The sequence below is a fragment of the Mus caroli genome, unplaced genomic scaffold, assembly GCF_978045245.1.
Source record: "Mus caroli unplaced genomic scaffold, Mus_caroli_1 scaffold_12, whole genome shotgun sequence".
In the NCBI taxonomy this organism is placed as follows: Eukaryota; Metazoa; Chordata; class Mammalia; order Rodentia; family Muridae; genus Mus; species Mus caroli.
In genome coordinates, this window is record NW_028227267.1 from 5,335,491 (window position 1) to 5,356,612 (window position 21,122).

Here is a 21,122-nt window from a genome sequence, read left to right on the forward strand (position 1 = left end):
AGAAAAGGGTACTGTCAAAAGACAAATCTAAGTCTCCTGATTCCTAACCTGATTTTCATTGATAGCATACCTTTAGATCACCCTATCAGTAGACGTTGATTTACTGTGGTTAGTAAAATTCTGTATTCTTGTCCCCTTATCTGGCAAGGCCAACAATCACATAAATCCCAAATGTACTCCTTGCTTGTGATGATCTTTTGGTAGCATTCTAAACATCGCTTTAAATTCCCATACAAACAAGGGTACAGGGAGGCTTAAATACTTTTTGTTTTAAAGTACAAATGCCCATCATGGTGGTGCATGCCTTTATAATCCCAGCACTCAAGAGGCAGAGGCTGGCAGATCTCTCAGTTCAAAACTAGCCTGGTTGGTGGCACACGCCTTTAATCCCAGCACTTGGGAGGCAGAGGCAGGTAGGTGGATTTCTGAATTCCAGGCCAGCCTGGTCTCCAAAGTGAGTTCCAAGACTGCTAGGGCTATACAGAGAAACCCTGTCTCGAAAAAACTGGGAAAAAAAAAAAAAAAACAGCCTGGTCTACAAAGCAAGTTCCCAGACTGCCAAGGCCATTTAGTAAAACTCTCTTAAAAAGCCAAAATAATAAAATAATTATTATTCAAAATTCACTCTCTTTGCCTTAAGAAAACCTGGTTTGGTTTGGTCAAGGCTCCTGCTCTACAGCATCCCCAGAAAGGCACTACTTTCCAATGCTTAGAACTCTTTCTTTCCCAGTGTTGTCCATAACTAAAGGGATATAGGTTAAACTCCCTGCCTGCTTCCTATGCCCATCACTTTGAATTGCCCTTTCCAGAAGGGATCCAGGTTGCTGCCCATTACAGAAAGCCCTTAGAAATGAGATTTCTTTCTAAATGTTCTACCCACCCTCTTCCATCCTCTTCAGCACAGACCTCAATGTGGCAAGCAGGGAAGGTGGGCTGAAGCAACAAGAAAACTTCCCCAAGGTTGGGTACAAACTCCACCAGGGGGGCTGGACTCACCTTCCCGACAGAGCCCCATGACTTCGCGGTTTTTCCCAAACTCCTTGAAACTTTCATCCAATTCGGTCCCTAGGAGATATACACACACAGGAGGAGGGGAGAGGCAGGTCAGTGGCTAGGAGTGTGACGCACGCTCACGCACGCTCCGGGTAGGTGTGGGCACCCAGCAGAAGATAGCATCTCTGACCCCCGAGGGGGCGGTCACAGGACTCGGCGCGGGCGAGGGGAGCGGGGCCAGAGGAGGGGGGCGGGGGGGGCGGGGGGAACCAGGAGGCGTGGACACTCACCATCCTTCCCAGGAAGTTTGGAAGCTTCCACCCACAGATTCCACGACTGTCCCAGCATCGCTTCGGGACTGGGCAAGGGCCTGCTCTCCGCAACCGTCGCCATGGCGGCGGCCGAGGTGGTGGTGTCCCCGGTGCCGCCGTCCTCCGCCCGTGGGCGCCGCAGCGGCGGGTGCTGCCGCTGGGGCTGCAGAGGCTGTGGCTGCTGCTGCTGCTGCTGCTGCTGCCGGGCGGCCGCTGCTCCGCCCGCCGCGCGGCGCGGCTCCCCCCTGACGTCATCCGCGGCCCGCTCCGACATTCTTTCCGCTCCTACAATGTAACAAAAAGGGGGAAAAGAGTGGCGCGGGGGCCGCTTTTAAGGAGGCTCCGCGGAGTTCCGGCGGCGTGCGCGGCCCGCAGGCCCGCGGTGCTGTCAGCCCCCGGCCCCTGCCGCCGCCCGCCTCCCCGCCTGGGCGCAAAGTCCGCGGCGCCGCCGGCTTTCGCTTTCGCCTCCCGCGGCCCTCGTAGGGCGCCGGCTGCGGCTGCCACTGCGGCGCTGGCCGCCCGGCCGGGCCCGGCTCGGGAGGCCAGCGCCCGGAGCCGAACTGCCGTGACCTCAGGCCTGCCTGCGCCCCAGCCCGCGGCTGCCCACCCTGCGGGCGCTCGCATCCCGGCCCAGCCGGCAGCCCCGCTCCTTCCTTCCGTCCGCGCGTCCGTCCGAGCGGCGGCGCCCGGCCGGCTCCCTTAAGCGGAGGCGCCTCCTGTCGCCTCCTCCCCCTCGCCGGTCCCTCCCTCTCTGCTCGCTCCGGCGAAGTTTGCACGTCAAGCCCCCGGAGTGGAGCCAGGGCGAAGTCGGAAACGCAGCCACCTATGGAAGAGCCTGCCGGTCGGCCTCGGCGCAGTAACGAAAGCGTCGCCCAGGCCCTCCCTCCGGAGCCCGGGGCACCAGCTCTTCGCTCTGGGCTCGCGGGAGGCTGCCCAGTAGCTGGAGCATGAATGGGAAGCTGCCACTGTGCGGACGCCCAGAAACCAAAGCTGCCAGTGACAGGTGTGAAAATGCCGCCCAGGTGTTAGCCCAGGCTCCCGCATCGAGCCCCTGCTGCATGGCCAGCCAGGCACGTGCACTTGAGTGCCCACAACTGAAGGTCACACTGTGTCCTGCGAACTTGAATTTTTTCTCCAGCAAGAAGGAAGCCACAAAATCAGTGTATCACTTTAAAGTTGGGTTGTTAGTCTCTCACTATTTATGGCTGTCGTTCCTAGAATCGGATGAGACCCCCATGGCTTAAGGAATAGACCAGACATTCGTCAGATTTGGATCATAAATTAAATAAGCACTAACACATACACTCACCCCTCCCCGACCATCAAACAAGTAAAGCACAGGAGTGGACCACCACAAGGTGCCTTTAGTTCCTATTAGGCTGTTATCTCATTTCAGTAAAGCAGCATCTTTTGAGCCTGCTCAGAGCCTCAGGCTTACAGGTGCCTTCTGGAACTATATGAAGAGGTGAACTTTCTCGACTTGCTGCTATTATCTGTTGGCTTTGTGTGTGTGTGAATGTTTAGTAAGACAGATGTGACCAACATCTCTGTTGAAGAAATGTCTAACTTACAAAAACCCTTTAAAATGTTAAAATGAGGGCTGGTGAGATGGCTCAGTGGGTAAGAGCACCCGACTGCTCTTCCGAAGGTCCAGAGTTCAAATCCCAGCAACCACATGGTGGCTCACAACCATCTGTAACGAGATCTGACTCCCTCTTCTGGAGTGTCTGAAGACAGCTACAGTGTACTTACATATAATAAATAAAAACAAAAAAAAAAAAAAAAAGAATGGTCTAAAAAAAATAAAAATAAAAAATAAAATAAAATGTTAAAATGAATATGAAAATGTTTCCATAATATATTGAAGTCAGGACTTGGAGAAAAGGGTTTGACATAGGTGCAAGTTTAAAAGCTTGAGCTGGGTGTAGTATGCACCCAGAGTCCCCAGTTTTTGGGAGGCTGAAACAAGTGTGCAGCATAGTAATACAGGTGAGACTGAGAAACACAGTAAGAGCTTGTCTTAAATAAATAAAGCAAAAACACAATTTCTGTTAGACACATTTAGAAATGTGTGTATAGGGTATTTTTTCCCCATGGATTGCACACAAAGAAATCCAAAAAGGGAATCTGCTGCGTGTTTATCAAAGGACAGTTGCTTTTTGAACACTCGGGCTATACACCTACATACAGATTCAACTAACTGAAGTTTGAAATATAATTTCCTTAATTTAAAAACTGAGCCGGGCGTGGTGGCGCACATCTTTAATCCCAGCACTTGGGAGGCAGAGGCAGACGGATTTCTGAGTTCGAGGACAGCCTGGTCTACAGAGTGAGTGAGTTCCAGGACAGCCAGGGCTATACAGAGAAACCCTGTCTCAAAAAAACCAAAATAAATAAATAAATAAATAAATAAATATAAATAAATAAAAACTGTATCCATGCAGGGCAGTTACATTTTTTTTAATTTACCTAAATACAATGTAACAACTATTTACATAGAATCTACATTTTATGTAAGTACTGTAAGCAATCCCGAGATGATGTGCTGTAGACTTAGAGATGTGTATAGGTTGTGTGTCATTTTAAGGAAGGGATATGAGCAACTGTCAATTTGGGATTCTGTGGGAGTCATGGAATATCAAGAGATGACTTTTTTAAATTTAAGATTTTTAAATCGAAAAAATAATTTCTGTAAGTTTTAACTTTCTAAGGGTAACAATGAGCAAGGTTAGAACACATATTACCATTACTAACATAGCTTGTGCGTCTCCAATCAGGTTTTCAAATTTTTCATTAATCTAGATTCATTGAAACATTTGCATAAATGTTTCCCAAGATGTAATATATATGATTTATTTATTTATTAGTTTGGATTTTGTAATTCTACATTTGTGATAAATTAAAATTTGAATTCTACTGGTCCTTGGAATTGCTAACTTAATGTAGAGCTTAGATAGAAGCACTATGGATGAGATACCAAGACCATAGCTATTGGATACTGAAAACAAAAGCACTTGGGTTCCACACGTGGGAGAGTGGATCCTGAGTACAAACATTCTGATTGCTGGACAGACAGGTTGAGAAAGAAAGAAAAGTGAGAATAGAGAGCATGAAGCTTGATCTCACTTCCTAACGATACTGCTTTCACAATTCATTGCTTGATCCTTCTGCTTTCACAACACTAATGAAACTTCTAACCAATAAAGACCAGTATGGCAATTTGATTTCTGCTTGATAATTCTTTTGTTTTCAAAGTTTTTTATCTCGTGTACTAAGAGCAGGTCTCAAAATTATAAGTACAAGATCTCAGCATCACAATAGTTACTAAAACATATCAATAATACCTATTGAGCACCAAGGTACAAGAGACAAGCCACCAGGTACTTTAGCACACTGTTTTAATACTAACCATTTTATACAGTCAACGCTGAACTATTTATAACTGACAAAGAGGCTAAGTGGTGGCATACACCTTCAATCCCAGTACTAGAGAGGCAGAGGCATGTGGCTCGCCGTGAGTTCAAAATCAGCCCGGTTTACAGACTGATCTACAGAACAGCCTAAGCTACATAACAGAGAGAACTCGTCAAAAAACAAACAAAACGAAATGAAAACAAAACAAGTAACAAGAAAGGGAGGTAGGGCTCCAATGCCAGCCTCTTTTTGCTAGATTGAGAAGGCGCTCGTCCACTTACAAGTAAGCAACCTTGGGCACATTAACAGTTTCCTAATATGTCAGTACCCTAATCTGTAAAATGGAGATAAGGCCAGGCTTCTAAGGACTACAGGAAAAGATCCTTTGAAAGCACTTGGTACCAAGACTAAATTATTATTCTGACTTGCATCAGACTGAGTAACTCAAGTCCTGAATGCAAGAGTATCTGTAGCATGGCATATCATGACATTTACTACCAAATTAAAGAGGATGTGGATGGAGGAAAGCAGTTCCCGGCACTTCCCAGCCAGGTCTTCTTTGTCTTTACCACCCATCAAAAGTCCTACTAGTTTATAAAAATGACAGATTCTAGTATTATCTGCAGTTGTTTTAGGACTCCTAATTAGTAGTTTGAAGGAGTTACCAATAGAAGCAAAAGAAAGAAAGTGTGTCTGCTATTCAAATGTTGACAACCTTTTAAAAGTATTCCTTATACAAAGAACATTGTTTGTGAACAATAATAAAACAGAAATCCAAATACTTAGTTTTTCCTGTCAGGAAAGAAGCTAATGACCTTGTTTATAAATATTCCATCCTCCATGCCCACTCCAAACTATAAAGAGAATGGGCCATACAAGTTTTACACATTTAATATAGTTATAATATGCTAGTATGTCTTATATAGAATTAATACTTCAATATGTCAATACCTGTTGATACTTTAAATAATAGATATCTTGGGGCTGGAGAGATGGCTCAGAGGTTAAGAGCACTGGCTGTTCTTCCAGAGGTCCTGAGTCCAATTCCCAGCAACCACATGGTGGCTCACAACCATCTGTAATGGGATCCAATGCCCTCTTCTGCTGTGTCTGAAGACATGACAGTGTACTAATAAACTTAAATTAAATAAAATCTTTTAAAAATATATATATATGTGTGTGTGTGTGTACATATATATTTAAAAATAAGCCGGGCGTGGTGGCGCACGCCTTTAATCCCAGCACTCGGGAGGCAGAGGCAGGTGGATTTCTGAGTTCGAGGCCAGCCTGGTCTACAAAGTGAGTTCCAAGACAGCCGGGGCTACACAGAGAAACCCTGTCTCGAAAAACCAAAAGAAAAAAAAAAAATAGATATCTTGTAATGCTTGAATAAGAAAGCTGCAATTTACCAAGCAGTTCCTGTCTGCATATTCTATGTAAGGCACTCTACCAGTCACCAGGGTTAAAAAATAATAATAATAATTTCAGCTGGGCGGTGGTGGCACACGCCTTTAATCCCAGCACTTGGGAGGCAGAGGCAGGCGGATTTCTGAGTTCGAGGCCAGCCTGGTCTACAGAGTGAGTTCCAGGACAGCCAGGGCTACACAGAGAAACCCTGTCTCGAAAAACCAAAAAAAAAAGTCTCTTAGTTCACCTTCTAAAATTAGTAGGGACATCCCCAAGAGGTGCTAGAGCTCTATCAGAAAGATTCTTTCCATGGCATATCACCCATGACATGATTCATTTAAAGATGTCATAATGCTCTTCCCATCTTGTATATATATATAGAGAGAGAGATCTATTGTTTGGGAGAAACCACCAGTCCTAATACAATGTTTAATAAATCTGGAAACCAATATGTTAAGTATATTTATGTGTGAATTACAGGGTTGGTAACAGAGAGGATTTTTTTTTAAGGATTTATTTATTTATTATATGTAAGTACCCTGTAGCTGACTTCAGACACTACAGAAAAGGGCATCAGATCTCGTTACGGGTGGTTGTGAGCCACCATATGGTTGCTGGGATTTGAACTCATGACCTTCGGAAGAGCAGTCAGTGCTCTTATCCGCTGAGCCATCTCACCAGCCCGAGAGGATTCTTTATTATCAACCTCAAAGGACTGAAGTTATTTGAGTGACAAGAAAATCAGATTTGCTGAATTAGGAATGTGTTGGGTTCTTTTTCTTCCTCTCTTCCTCCCCCCTCCACCTCCCCTCCCTCTCTTTCTTTTTCTCTTTCTGTCTTTCTTTAATTCTGCTACACTTTGCAAAGCCTTTCTTTGTTCATAGCCGCTTTGTTCTTCTAGCCAGCCCTCCTTTCTGTCTTCACCAGAGTGCATGGGCTCTGCTCCACATGAGGGGTCTCTCATGCCTTTCCTTAACTGCTCTCTCTAGTGAAATACAGTTTATCACAGATACATCAGTATTCTTGTAGAGAAAGAATGGTGAATAAATTCAATTTACCAGCTCAGTAACCAGAGTGTCTGACAAGTGCAGGGTTAGAACTAGTAAGGAAATTTATGGTAGTGGAGACCTAACGATAATTATCTTTCTGAAGACTTAACCTGTACGTGCTCATTCTACAAAATGCACTGCGTACTGAGTAGTTCAAAGCCTTTATTTGGTTGGTTTTCTTACTCATGTGTAGAACAGAAAACAGTCATCAGTTAGAGCTAACTGCTTAAGAGAAAAATGTAAACATACACGTTTATAAATTATAAAAGTAATTCATAAAATGTAATCAATAATACTCAAATATTTCTTAGATGTTTAATAGCTAGCTGAAGTATATTGATAAACCTGATTTGAAATCTAAAGTCAGGACTGGAGACAACGGCTCAGTGGTTAAGAGCACCAACTGCTCATCCAGAGCTCCTGAGTTCAATTCCCAGCACCCACATGGTGGCTCACAACCATCTGTAATGGGGTCTGATGCCCTTTCCTGGTCTGTCTGAAGACAGCTATAGTGGACTCATATACATACAATAAATAAATCTTTAAAAAAAAAAAGAAATCTTTAAAGTCTTTAGGTTGGGCAATTTTTAAAAAAAGATGAAATTATAAAAAATGAAATGGAATAGCAGCCCAACATTCAGCTGTAAATAAGGCCTACTATATGGAGTTTTAACATGCTATCTCCTATGTAGTAAAATGCAGAGGTTAGCACACTGTTAAAAAGAATTCCCTCAGCCGGGCGTGGAGGCGCATGCCTTTAATCCCAGCACTCAGGAGGCAGAGGCAGGCGGATTTCTGAGTTCAAGGCCAGCCTGTTCTACAAAGTGAGTTCCAGGATAGCCAGGGCTATACAGAGAAACCCTGTCTCAAAAAAACAAAAAGAAAAAAAAAATTCCCTAAGTCACCTTTGTACTTTGAAGGCTTTCCCTGTACTGACTGTCCATCTCACAGCTTAAAGGCCCAGCAGCGAAAAGCACTACCACTTGCTATCTGCATGGCTCTGGGGAAATCACTTAGTCTCTCTGTGTCTGTTTCTTTCTTTACAGAAGGAATGAAGCAAAACTCGCCACTTTAGAAATCAGCAGTGCAAGAGCAAACCAGACAGCTGTTACTCTCGACAGCACTACAACTGTTCCGCAGTAAGCCCCAGTTTTATTCTGTCCATGTTGTGTTAGTTTAGGAGGTTTTGCTAAAGTGCTTTAATTAATATCAGCCTTTGCTCATTTTGAGGGGCTCCCAAAATCTGTAGAAATAAATAAAAATGTATAGTATCCAAAAGCCTCTCCAAGCTGCCCTGCTTCAACGCTTCCACTTCTGTATATTACGTTACTTCCTGAAAGAATTCTATATAGCCTAGGGTAAGCCAACACCTCAACAGCGTACAATGTGCTCCTACTGCTAGCTCTCTGGCCCTGTTTTTAATCATACAGATAACATCATCTAAAATATACTAACCAACCCACCCCTAGATAAAACTCTCAGCCAATGAAGTCTATTTTGAAGTTTCATTTCTTTTACAAAATCTGTCCTGATCCTTCCCAGTAAGCACATGGGAAGCCATCCCTATCACTAAGTCACAGAACTTCATAGCCAGGGTCAACAGCATATGCTCTGAAATCAAAGTAGCAATGTGATCAATGCTTCAATGTCCCAGGGTTGGAAACTGTTCATTTCCGAATAAGGGAGGGAGCACTTGGAACCTGGAATTCACTTTATCAAACTGTAATGTGTAAACTGGTCCCTAAGCCTGCTGGAGCTGAGCTCTTGAAAACAAACACTCTAGGTTTGTTAGTATGAGATGGATAAAATAGCACAGATATTTCTTCCCTCTTTCCTTACCAAAGTTCAGTTGTTAAGCCACGCCATCAGAAACATGGCACCCTGTCTCTCTACTTTCTCCTGTACCTTGATCTAGCGAGGGTTTTATTGCTTCTGAAAACACAAACTTAAAACTTTCATTCCCCTTTCTCCAAAGTAGCAAATTTCTCCTTAGTAGGGGTAAGAGAACTGTAGATTTTCAAGTTTGGGTTATTATTCACTGGTACATGTTTGAAGAACTATTCATGACTATGGTTCCCTGTTTTCCTCTTCTGGTAAGTGTGAGCACACACATACAGACACGCGCACACACACACATTCTCATATAAAGTGAGGCCATGGGCCAGATTTGGTAGGGTTCACCTTTAATCCCAGTACTCAGGAGGGGGAGGCAAGTGGATCTCTATGAATTCCAAGACACCCAGGGCTACATAGTGAGACCCTGGAGAGAGGAGAGGAGAGGAAAGAGAGAGACAAAGAGAGAGGACAGGGGAGAGAAGGGAAAGCAAGAAGAGAAAGGACTGGAGAGGAGAAGAGGAAGAGAATGAATTTGAGAGCACTAACAATCCAAATACTTTCCCAGTTCTACTGATCCCTAACCTTGCTGGCCAGAAACACAGCTTACACTCCTAAGTCCACTCCATTGTAAATGTTTTCATCATAGCGGAGAGCAAAGATTCAGACCTTCCTATTTTTCAATTCAGTGGTGAATTGAAAATCCCAGCATTTGGGATTAAAGGCGTGTGCCACCACCGCCCGGCTTCAGATTCTCTTTTGATGAAAACAAGAACCTGGAGACTGATTCTTCCAACCCCACCCCTGCACACCCGAACTGCTCTACATGAGGCCTTGAAGATCAGAAAATGGGAACTGAAAATTCTTGATGAAAAATCTGCCTTTTTATGCTTTTCAAAAATGTCTTGCCTCTCTCCAGAAAACAAGCATTCCTCAAAAAATATGAACATTTTCCAAATGCTTTCTGGGACACTAGCAGCAAACATGAATATGCTAGATCCTGACTTGAGGTATTTCTTGAAGAGAGCCAAGGACATATCTTGTATTTCATCAAAAGTAAATTCTTATGATTCCAATGTATCTAGGAGAAAGTGAAAAAAGATGATGGACACACAGAATGGATTACTTTGGGAGTTTTGTTGTTGTTTTGTTTTGTTTTGTTTCAAGTCAGGGTTTCTCTGTGTAGCCCTGGCCATCCTAGAACTACTCTGTAGAGCAGGCTGGCCTTGAACTCAAGAGATCTGCCTGCCTCCGCCTCGGGAGTGCTGATATCAAAGGTATGGTCCAGCACCACCCAGCTCACAGAATGGATTTTTATCCTTGGGTTTTATTTGTTTTTCTTTTTGTACATAGTTTATCACTGAGCAATTTGTGTCTAAAATAGATAACAATTATAATAATGACAGTGCTGCAGTACACCACACTCCACACAAATGAATATACCCACAGACAGTGGGTAAAACAGTACAAAGGAGAGAGATAGAGACTATATCCACTAGGAAGCTGTATTAGAAAAAAAAAAAAAAACTTGCAAAAGAATTCCATACGTTGGTGGTAGGAATAGAAACCTTACAGCCACTGTGGTAAACAATATAAAAGTTCCTCAAGACCCAGGTGGTGTCAGTTCACACCTCTAATCTCAGCACTAAGAGACAGAGACAGACATGTCTCTGAGTTCAAGGCCAGTCTGGTCTACAGAGCAAGTTCTAAGATAGCCAGGGCTACAGAGAAATTCTGTTTTAAAGACAAAACAATTGTAACATATCCATACAGTTCCTAATTTATAGCTAAGCCTCTAGCACTGGTGAGATGGCTCATGGGTAAAGGTGCTTGCTATTGCAAAGCCTGGTGACTTCCTCAGATCCATACAAGTGAAAGTGGATAACCAACTTCTGTAAGTGTTCCTGTGACCTCCACAAGTGTCATAGCAAGTACTCACATGCATGAGGACAGTACACACACACACACACACACATACACACACAAATAGGTGTAATATTTTTTGTTGTGTTTTTGTTTTTGTTTTTTCAAGACAGGGTTTCTCTGTATAGCCTTAGCTGTCCTGGAACTCGCTGTGTAGGCCAGGCTGGCCTCGAACTCAGAAATCCGCCTACCTCTGCCTCCCGAGTGCTGGGATTAAAGGTGTGCACCATCACGCCCGGTTAGGGGTAATTTTTAAGAGAGAAAAAAATTATGCTAATTGAAAAACACCAGACACTAAAAGTTACTGTTTTGCTCTGTATATAAACTGTCAAAGGCTTATGTGCTAAATGCTTGGTCCTGTCGCATAAGAGTTCAGGGAGGCCTCTGATCATTTCACGGCTCAATTGGGGAAGGATAGAAACCAAAGTTGATTGGAGGAGTTGTGAGGTGGGTAGTGCCCTGGATACCTTGGCGGATACCTTGTCTCTGTCCCACTCCCTGGAATCCATAAACTGAGCAGTTCTGCCCTCCAGGCCCTCAGCCACTCTGCTCCCTGTCAGCACGAGCCCCTCCACAATGGACCATGAGACCAGGAAATGAAAATCCTCCTTCTGTTCATCTGCTACAGCAACAGCTAACATGGTCACTATCATTATGTGACTCCATGTGAATTATCATATGTGGATTATCCTGAGCAAGCAAGTCCCTGGAGACCCAAGACAGACTAGCCGTTTTCATAAGGTCTGAAGCAGGAAAAGCACCGAGTCACAGCTTTATATGAATGGAGTCTCTTTCAGAGATGCTGAAAATATTGTGATGGTTGTGCAAAACTGAGCTTATACTAAAAACAAAACATCAAACTCTGCATTTTACATGCAATAGTACCTGAACTGCATCCCACAGAAGATATTTTTTAAAAAGCCAACATTAAAATTGGGGAATTTTCACCAAAAAATTTAAGATTGCCTTCTGTTGAAAAAGTTCTACAGAATCTTCACAACAGCTAAGGGCTGGCTAGAGAGAAGCCTCATCCTGGAGCTCACCGCTGCCACTGCCTGGCTGGGCAGGGCAGGAGGGATATATACTATCTATAGCAATGGTTCTCAACATTCTGAATGTTACACAACCCAGTTCCTCAAGTTGTGGTGACCCCCAGTCATGATTTGTGCTGCTACTTCATAAATGCAGTGTTGATAGTGGCATGAGTGGTAACACCAGCATCTGTGTTCTCCAATGGTCTTAAGCAACCCCTATCTATGAACAGAGAGGTCTTGACCCACAAGTTAAGAACTGCTAGTCTACAGTGTCTCACTGTAGTCAGGAGTCAATGAGTTAAAAGGCTTACAACCGGATCTGGAAGGCAGGCTTGGAGAATACTAGGCTTCTGCTCTTCCAGAGGTGCTACTTGGTGGTTCACAACCATCAGGAACTCCAATTCCAAGAGATCTAGCACCCTTTTCTGGCCTCCATGGGTAATGTATTCATGTGGTACATATACATGCAGATAAAACATTCAAACACATAAAAATAGTAAACTTAAAACAAAATGTTAAAAGCTTAGAAAAGTACTGACACATGGTAAATAGTGAATGTTGGCGATTTTTAGTTTTATGATCTCTCTTAATGTCTTTGATTTTGTTGTTGTTCAAACAGGACCTCAAGTAGCCCAGGATAGCCTATAAATCATTCTGTTGTCAAAGCTGCCCTTGCATTTCTGATGTCCCTGCCTGCACCTGAAACATGCTGGAATTACAGGCATGGCCATAATGACAAAGCCCCTTGTCTTGTCTTCTTCTTACAGAGGTCTGAGAATGTACTTTTCAACCTCTTCGCTGAATGCTTTTACAGATAAAATTCAGCATGTGACACTGCAGTCCAACAGCAAAAAAAAAAAAGAAAGAAAGAAAGACAACAGACAAAACTTTCAAATCAACAAGCCAAATATCTTATGCACAGACTGGTGAAAGTTCTAGAAACACACATATGCACAGGGGCGCAGCCTAGGCACGTGGGAAGTGGCAGGCAACAGACTTAACTCTTTATACTTAGAAGGGCCTTATGCATAAAGAACAGTCCAGGTAACTCTAGACTTGCACGGAAACAGGGTAACAAGTTTTAATTCCTTAAGCTTAAAGGGACTTCATATGCTATCTATATTTTAAACAATACTCTTAGAGTCAGGTGCCTCTAAAAGCTATTTTTTTAAAAAAGATTTATTTATTTTATTTTTTATTATATGTGAATACACTCCAGAAGAGGGAGTCAGATCTTGTTATGGATGGTTGTGAGCCACCATATGGTTGCTGGGATTTGAGCTCAGGAGTTTTGGAAGAGCAGTCGGTGCCCTTAACCACTGAGCCATCTCACCAGCCCTAAAAGCTATTTTATAAAAGGAGAAACTAACCAAGGCTTTTGGGGATGGTCACAAAGCTCCACCAAGGGAATAGCCACAGCATGGTTTCTACAATCAGAAGCTCGCTCTTCTGCTCTGACATGGACATTACTTGTACTGTTCCTAAAGACCATTTCTCCTTCCTCTCCCTTCTCCCTGTACCACAAGGCATCCCAGGGTGCTCAGCCAGGCCAGCAGTGTCCCTCACTTCCCAGCCCAGCCTTGGTCGCCCCCTCACCCATGCCCTTTATAAACTCTGCTCTAGTAAGCTGACTACTGTGTCCAAGACATGAAATATTTTATAAATACCATTGTCTCTTTACTTCTTTATAACATCTTTATTCTTTTTTTGTTTCCTTTTGTTTTGTTTTTCGGTTTTTTGAGGCAGGGTTTTTCTGTATAGCCCTGGCTGTCCTGGAACTCACTTTGTAGACCAGGCTGGCCTCGAACTCAGAAACCTGACTGCCTCTGCCTCCCGAATGCTGGGATTAAAGGCGTGCGCCACCACACCCAACTCACATTTTTATTCTTTATTGTGTCTCTGTATGTATCTATGGTGTATATAAGTCTGTGTGCCTTGAAGGTCACAGGTTGATACTAGATGTCTTACTCTATCAGCATCTACCCTGGCATTTTTTGAGACAGCATTTGTCACTAAACCTGGAGCGCACCATTTCAGCTAAGACTTCGTAGGCAGCAAACCCCAGAATCTGCCTGTCTCTGCATGCCAGCAGCAGATTACTGTTGGAACTTACAGAGCACAGTGCTTTGCCTGACTCTCTGCATGTCTGCTGGGGTGCGAGTTGAGGACCTGGTTCTACCAGCTGATCCAGCGCCCCATCCTACTATCACCTTTTATTCATTGTTTATTCCTTACTGACTTGCTTGCTTGCTTATTTATTTATTCTAGATTGTGGTAATATTCACATAAAATAAAATTCACCATTTTAAAATGTACAACTAAAGGCATTTTATCACATTCACAGTATGGTATAAAAAACATCACAATGTTCCAAACATTTTACCACCCACAAGGAAACCTCAAACCCATAAAGACATTTTCCAAGCTTCCTTTGTCCCCTAAAAAAATACTACCTCCATAGATGTGCCCATTTGAGATACCACATATGAATGGAGCTGTACAATGAGTAGCCTTTAGTTTCTGGCTTTCTTCATCTAGCACAAATTTTCAAGATACATATGTTGGAGTACATGTCAGTATTTTGTTCCTCTTAGGGCTAAACAATGCCGTCTTTCCCTCTGGTCCACACTTTCACTTTCTATGGACTTAATTATTAACAGTCAACTTCTGCCTGAAAATAAATGGAAAATTCTAGAAATAAGCCATGTCTAGGTTTTCAACTGTGTACTGCTCTGAGTGATATGATGAACTCTCCAATCCTTCCTCAGTGGCACCCAGGGTGAAAAGCACCCCTTCATCCAACTGATCTGCTTGTATATACTACCTGCCTGCTAGTTCTGTAACTGTGGTTGTAAGCTATTGGCACACAGCAGAATCTCACAACATAATCTAGTATGACTCTAATAGTTTTATTTAATAACATAAGCCATTAATGTTTTACAAATCATGGAGGACGCCTTATGGTCTCAATTTTATCCCTTACCATTTTGAGGTCTAGCACACTAAGCTAATACAGCAGTCACTGTATAATTAGGCTCAGTGTTCTAAAACACCTTGCTATCTGTAGCCTATCTTACTATGTGCTACCATAGCTCCAATGGTTCTATTAACAGAGAGCTGACATCTGTCATGTACTTCTCTTAGGATACAAGTTAAAGGCCATTCGTTGGTCTCTAAAGTCATAGGCTCAGTCTTGTGCCCTGCCTACTTTCTCCTAAGCACTCACTGGAGGTGCCTCTCTGTCCTATACAGCCCAGGCCTACCTCTGCCTTCATTCTCTCCATCAGTTCTATGATCCCTCACAGAACTCATTGCTAAGACATGGGCATGGTGGACAAACTTTTAATCCCAACACTCAAGGAAAGCCTGGTCTACACAGGCTGGCAAGAGCTACATAGTAAGTCCCTGCCTTTAAAACCAAAGCAGAACGAGAGAGAGAGAGAGAGAGAGAGAGAGAGAGAGAGAGAGACTGAGACCAAGACCAAGAGAAACAAGACAAAGAGAGAAACAGAAAGAAACTTCTAAATATAAAATAAAGATCAACTATGTGTAGTAACATTAACTCAGTTTAGTCATTTCATGGTATGCATTTCAAAGCAATATACTATAATATGCCAAATACATGTAATTTTTAATTATTGGTTAAAAATGTGAATTCAGTAAGAAGACCGTGTATTATTTTGGATTATTAAGTTATCTATAGTGCCTACAAAAGAGCATAACATGTAAAGTGCCCTCAATAAATAACACCTGAGAGAAAGAGACTGCACATGAAGGAGCTGGCCCTTGATACGGACCCTGGGCCTGACACATCCTCACAGTTCTACCTGGCCCAGTGACTGATTTCGGTCTGCTCAGTACATCTGTGAGTGTACATACAACCCTTCATTCCCTGTCCCTTCCTATTTACTTCTTGGTGTTGTATGAGTCTTTGCTACAGTATCATACAACACGTCCATCAGTACAATATTCAAGTCATGCAAGTTATCCCCTACTCTTCTCTCCTTCCTCTAACAGATAATCTTTGCACACAGAAGTAAACTCAGCATTAAGGAGCTTCTCCAGCGTTTTTCAAAATGTTTTTTTTTTTTTCCTCCTTGGACCCCACTACAGACAGCTGTCAGCCACCACGCAAGAAAAGTCCTGTCCCCTCTTTTCGGCACCTCCCTAATATTTCACAATGAATACCGTACACTGTGATAACAATCCTGGTCCTTCATCAGAGAGCTGGCAGAGCTGACTGAATGCTTGTTCTTTTACATGCAGAACTGCCACCTTCCTAAAGCTCTCACATCTTGGCTTGGTAAGAGTGAGAGTGTTATCTCTGCAGATAAACGTGCAGGTTGTACAGCATGTTTCCCACTTTTGCTACAGTTGCTTAGGACCTGACTGAAGCAAACATTTGTAGCTCAAGTATGTGCTCATCTATTTCTGAGGTTGAAGTTTCTCTAGTCCTTCCTGTCTACATTCTGTTCTGAAGTTGAATTGTAACTTATAAGCCTCCATTTCCCCACCCCACTTCCCTTCAAGGACAGATAGAAGGGAGGCATTTTATCACTAATCTAAACTCTTCCAAGCGGTCCAGGGAAGATTCCACACTAAGAAAAGGCATTTGACACAAAATCTGACACCCTAAGTTAGTTCCCCATGCCCATATGATGGAGGAGGAGAAACACGTCCTACAAGCTGTTCTGACTTCCATGTGACCCATGTGTACACACAAACACAATATAGAGTAACACACAAAGAAACGTGCCATAAATAAATGTAACAAAAAAAGAAAAGGAAAAAAAAAAAAAACTAAGTTCTTTCAGGATTCTTTACCTTTTTCAGTCATCTGGCCAAATGCCAACTGCACTTTGTACTGAGAAGCTATGCTAACTATGACCGCTGTGACTGTGAGACACAGGACTGCCTCAAGTTGCAGAGTTCCCTGTCAACCTGGAAAGGCCTCAGGTGCCCTAAGTATGCCTGACTCTTCTGTCTTTGTCAGTCTTGCTCAGGATTCTCCTTCAGCAGCTGCTCTCTGCTGTGTGGGGAGGGAGTATGTGGAGCTCAATCTTGGGGAGCTGGCCATGGGGCTAGAAGACACAAGAGCATACATACTAGACAGCATCCTATGGAAAGAGTGGGCACAGTTTAGTAGAGAGCTAGGAGTCCTGTCTCTAAAAATTCCTCAAACAGGCCAGGAGGTGGTGGCGCATACCTTTACTTGTAGCAGATAGATTCCTAAAGTTTTGATAAATGTATACAAGTGGTGCTGGTCAGTAGTTTTTGAGCTAAGAACCAAATGCCCAACAGCACTACTGTATTCCTTATATCCACTGTCACTTAACACTCAGAAGTTCATGTCTCTAAAGTTATACTGAAAGTATAAGATTCTTCAAATACTTCAATTATCATCCTTTGGTGACACTCAAATTGTACTAGAACTGGAAGTAACACATTCATTTAGCTCTGCTACATCAAAACAGTCAGTTACCTTTTCTTCAGGGTGCAGGCCAAGACTCCGATGCTGATCAGTTTACCAGTGAATCTTCATCTGCAGCAGCTGTACAAGTCCCTCCTTCTTAATCTGTTCAGATTTAAAGAAAAGAAGAAGAAGGTGGCAAAGGACTGAAATAGTGAACACAAAGCTAATCAGAAATCTACAATCTTAGTTTTAAGTTATCACACGTTTTAAATTATTACATGTGTTCTGAGGACCCAAATAGCTAAAATTTCAGGCACTTTAACAAGTCTTCAACAAATGCAATTTATTTTTATGATGAACTTAAATTCACTGGATTTACAATAAACCAAGAACAAATAACTATTCAATATGTCCAGAGTCAACATCTTTGGGCTTAAAAATCACTGTATGAATTTCCACTAATGAGTTTCCACTTAATGTTTAACGTTGCTATTTGAAAGCCTACACCTATGAAACCTGTCACATTATACCTTTAAAATAAAAGGCAGATACTGACTATCTGGAAGGCTCACTCTGTTCTTTATGATTCAACAAGATGTAAAAACAATGCAGTGAGGTACAGAGTCAAAGGACTGATGACTAACAAACTGATGCTTAAAAGGTGGTACTCAACCTAAGAAAGTAGGAAAGAGCAACAAATAGTGGCAACAGCCCAGCTGTGAGGCATGTCCTGTCAGACTGTAGCACAGGCAGTTCAGGCAGTTTATTCCCAGCACACAGGAGGGAGATTTCTGTGCGTTCAAGGCCAGCCTACTCCACAGAGTGAGTTCCAGGACAGCCAAAGCTATGTAGTGAGACCCTGTCTCAGAAACAAAAACCACAGGCAGGTTGATTTCCTATGGAAAATGCACTATGAATGTATTTCTGCTATCATTTCTACTGGCTATATAACAAGGCCAGTGGTGAGAAGACTGTTTAGTCAGCTTTCATTTTCACACATTTCAAAATGTGCATATTTCTATGCCTTCAAATGATGAGAAACTAATACACTATCCCCGAAAGTCAATGACTAAAATTCTGTGTCATACTTTCTCCACTTATTCATAATTACTTTGTAGCTTTTAAATTATAAAGTTACAATCTTCTCCCCCCCACCACCCCCCCCCCCCAGCTTTCTACAAGCAGTTTTACTTTCATTCACTGACAAAATGATATTCAGTAATGTTTAAAGCCTCATTATGGGAGAGATGGTTTCTTCTCCTGATTTCTAATTTTTTGCCAGTCTTCTTTCTTTCTTTAAAAAAATTTTGGATTTCCTATTTAGTGTCCTGCTCTGTCTTAATTCTCGTAAAAAGCTTCTAGTTCCTTCAATATCTGTCTTAAGCCAGTTGTTTTCATACGCAAAAATCTTTACTCACAGTTATCTGCAGAGTACCACAACAGCACAGTCAATAGAGGTGTTAGGTTGGAAGTAGCCCTTCTCCTCTCTGAGTGTTGTTCCTTCAGAACAAACTAGACAGGTACATCAGCTCCCACTTGACCTTAAGTCACCAGGCAGAGTCATGTCTCAATTTTCCAGCATGATACTCCAGCTATTTTCCAAAGCATCCAAGGAGCCACTGGCACTTAGGTGTGGTGAAATCTTTTCTGAGATAAGTTTGACTTTTAAAGAATTCACCTTTTATTAGTCAATATCTTTTTTTATTTGTTTTATTTTCTGTTTTGTTTTTTTATTAGACATTTTCTTTATTTACATTTCAAATATTATCCCCTTTCCTGGTTTCCCCTCCAAAAACCCTCTCTCCCATTACCCCTTCCCCTGCTCACCAACCCACCCACTTCTGCTTCCCTGTCCTGGCATTCCCCTGCACTGGGGCATCGAGCCTTCACAGGACCAAGGGCCTCTCCTCCCATTGATGTCCGACTAGGCCATCCTCTGCTACATATGTCCCTCCATGTGTACTCCTTGGTTGGTGATTTAGTCCCTAGGAGCTCTGGGGGGTACTGGTTTGGTTCATATTGTTGTAGTCAGTATCTTTGTGTTTTACAGGAGCCTATCTTTACAGAAAAGACGGTAATGGTGTTTTCTAACATATGCATTTTAAAATACTAACTTTCCTGCCTAGAAAAAGGGTCATGGATCTTTAGTAGAAAACACATACACTTCCCTAAGTTCTCTCATCTGACACACAACAGCTGTGTGTTCAAAGTGCTGTCATTGTGACCTCATTTATTATTTTTTTAAAGATATTTATTTATTTTAGGTATATGAGTACACTATAGCTGTCCTTCAGACACACCAGAAGAGGGTATCAGATACCTTTACAGATGGTTGTGAGCCACTTGCTGGGAATTGGACTCAGGACCACTGTAAGAGCAGTCAGTGCTCTTGCCCTCGGAGCCATCTCTCCAGCGTGACCTCATTTATTAGAGGGAGACAGACAGAGGACTCGTGGCTTGCTCAGAATGCCCAGCTGAGCAATGGTTCAGACTTGGAACTAGAGTCCAGACACTAGGTTTCTGTTTGTTCTCTTTCCAGGACACAAAACTCTTTAAGCCCAAAACCTTGAAACCTTTCTTTACTCAATACCTACTTATGTAGCAAGCACTTAACTTTTAGTGATTCTTTTATATGAAGGTTTGTAAGATGTAGAAGAGGAAAACCTACCAAGAAAAGACAGTGCTTGAGTTAAACAAAAACAAAGCCGTCAGAAATGCAGGCTCCAATTTATTACTCCTTACAGGTGCTGCCTCACCTCCAGTGAACCTCTTCTCTAATCATAAATGTATTATGAGGCTAGATTCCTTGCCACAGCCTAGACCAAACACAAGGCTTCAACCCAAGACATCCAACCTATTCTCCTGGGAACCAGGAAATGGGAAAAATTTAGTTTAGTTTAGGCTGAGATAGCCCATGTGCTTACTAGTCTACAAGAAAAGGCCAGTCAGTAAGGAGAAGATGAAAGAATAAGAAATACAGGGGTCAGATTAAATTGTCTAGAGAGCCTCTGACCCCTGGCAACTGGAAAACAGTCTCTGCCTGGAGCAGCAAGGACAGGCTTGGCTTTTCCTTTCCATAGCATTTTCCCCAAAGTCCTTCCATTCCACAGTTCCCAACACTCCACTTTACCACAAAGAGCTCTCTCCTTACAAGCAGGTTTGGTTTTTCTCAACTGATTTTTGGTAATTGCAACAACCACAAAAAATTTTGTCTAACAAATTAACAGATTTTATAGTAACAACAAGGCAGATTTCATCTGAATGATAAAGCAAACAAAAAGACACTCAAGGGTGTGGAAATCTACTGTCATTCACTTTAAATAGACAGAAGATCCATGCTGATACACAGACAGTGTTATACTGACTTTCACAGGGAAAAGACGACTAACATTGCTATTATGTCCCCTTCAAGATGTTGATCACTTCTTGTAATATGATACAGTCTGTCAAAATTACACAACTCTTGGCAAAGGAAGAAATAGTAAGCTATCCAAGATGGTGCTGGTTTGAAATATTAATAGAACAAGCGTTCTTACTGTTTCTTAAAGCATCTTACCCGCACAGCAAAGCCCAGAATGTTAATGTGAGGCAGGTGCTCTGTGCACTGGAGGAGGCATGGAGAAGCATGGTGACACATGGAGAAGCAGGCTGCACAGGCTGAACCAGCAGCAAGCACAGGCACCATTCCCACCTGATCCCTAAGTTAGAGCTGGAAAAAGTCAAACATTGAAAGCTCACCCCCAAC

The 21,122-nt window shown here is 42.7% G+C and overlaps 1 protein-coding gene across 4 annotated transcripts in view; it reads right to left on the reverse strand.

Moving 5' to 3' along the window:
• Nucleotides 1-21,122, reverse strand: part of Atxn7 (ataxin 7) — a 147,965-nt gene that overhangs the window by 97,686 nt on the left and 29,157 nt on the right. The window contains exons 2-4 of one of the 4 annotated variants that reach the window (XM_029469048.2): nucleotides 17,447-17,539; nucleotides 1,284-1,589; nucleotides 997-1,065 (exon numbers count right to left, since the gene is read on the reverse strand). In XM_029469048.2, coding sequence (XP_029324908.1) covers nucleotides 997-1,065; nucleotides 1,284-1,578 — 364 coding nt within the window. In that variant the 5' untranslated portion in view covers nucleotides 1,579-1,589; nucleotides 17,447-17,539. Of the gene's footprint in view, nucleotides 1-996; nucleotides 1,066-1,283; nucleotides 1,590-1,911; nucleotides 2,319-17,446; nucleotides 17,540-21,122 lie in introns of those variants that run through there. The other 3 variants (XM_029469049.2, XM_021182001.3, XM_029469050.2) reach the window with 3 other exon arrangements.